This window comes from Myotis brandtii, unplaced genomic scaffold, assembly GCF_000412655.1.
Source record: "Myotis brandtii unplaced genomic scaffold, ASM41265v1 scaffold97, whole genome shotgun sequence".
Taxonomy (NCBI): Eukaryota; Metazoa; Chordata; class Mammalia; order Chiroptera; family Vespertilionidae; genus Myotis; species Myotis brandtii.
Genome location: NW_005372020.1, coordinates 1,586,574 through 1,587,819, shown reverse-complemented (window position 1 = coordinate 1,587,819; position 1,246 = coordinate 1,586,574). Strand labels below are relative to the sequence as shown.

Below are 1,246 nucleotides of genomic sequence, written 5' to 3'. Positions count from 1 at the left end.
CTCCCCTCCCGCTCCCCCAGGCCGGCCCTCCTGGTCCCTGGCTCCCACCCATTAGTACTATCCCCCTGTGCGGTGGCCGGCCAGCCAGAGGCACGGAGGTGCGCGTGTCTGGGAGGGTGGTGTCCCATGTGGACAGTGACAGGGAGCAGCTTAGCGGGGGCAGAGGTAACGGGGCGCGTTCTCCTCGCCCCCAGAGCTACACGTTCCTGATTTCCTCCGACTATGAGCGCGCCGAGTGGCGAGAGAACATCCGGGAGCAGCAGAAGAAATGTGAGTGGCCTCCGCAAGGAGAGAGCCCGTGTCCTGCGGGGTCGGGGCGGAACGGTTCTCACCTGTGGTTTCAGGCCTTCTTGTTCCCCTGAGTAGTGGGACTCCCAGTAAGATGTTCAGTGGCCTGGCTGGTGTGGCTCCGTGGATAGCGCGTTGGCCTGTAGACAGAAGGAAGGGTCCCGGGTTCGGTTCCCGGTCAAGGCACGTCGGGTTACGGGTTCGATCCCCAGTGTGGGGCGTGCAGGAGGCAGCCGATCCATGACTCTCTCATCGTTGATGCTTCTATCTCTCTCTCCCTCTCCCTTCCTCTCTGAAATCAATAAAAGTATATTTTTTAAAAAGAGAGAGAGAGAGAGAGAGAAGAAAGAACTCCTGTGGCCGTGCCGAGGAGTGGGCTGACCCCCGTCTGTAAGGGTTACGCTGAGGTTTCTCCCGCTCTGCGCCCAGCCTGGGCCTCCGGGGCCAGGCTCGCTCCGTCACGCACCAGTTCCTTCGCTGGGAGCAGGTCACGCCCTCCTGTCGTGCCCTCTCACCGGGGTGTGCCGAGGGTGCAGTGGGGGGCGGCATCAGAACGCGTCCCCGGGTGTCCGGAAAGGTCCGAGCGCCTCTGCCGCCCCCCCCCCCCGCCCCAGGTTTCAAAAGCTTCTCCCTGACGTCCGTGGAGCTGCAGATGCTGACCAACTCGTGCGTCAAACTCCAGACGGTCCACTGCATCCCCCTGACCATCAACAAAGAAGGTGGGCCACACACACACACACACACGCACACACACACACACACCCCGTGCATCCCTTTCTGCTGTCCGTCTGTCTTGGATACCGTGGCCTTCCGTCCCCACTGGCCTCTCCCAGGAGTGGGCGGGGCAGGAGCTGTCTGGCCCCACGGCTGGTGATTGAGGAGACCCATCGCCCGCCCCCATCCCAGACACTCCTCGGACTCCTTGTGCACCAGGGCTGGCCCCCCTCCCCTGTCCCCC

General features: G+C 63.3%; 1 protein-coding gene across 1 annotated transcript in view; it reads left to right on the top strand.

Annotated features, from left to right (window-relative positions):
• The window catches only part of BCR (breakpoint cluster region), a 72,758-nt gene that overhangs the window by 55,750 nt on the left and 15,762 nt on the right, over nucleotides 1-1,246 (top strand). Inside the window, exons 13-14 of the mRNA XM_014533356.1 lie at nucleotides 195-270; nucleotides 903-1,007. Of these exons, the coding sequence (XP_014388842.1) occupies nucleotides 195-270; nucleotides 903-1,007 (181 nt within the window). The remainder of the gene's footprint in view (nucleotides 1-194; nucleotides 271-902; nucleotides 1,008-1,246) is intronic.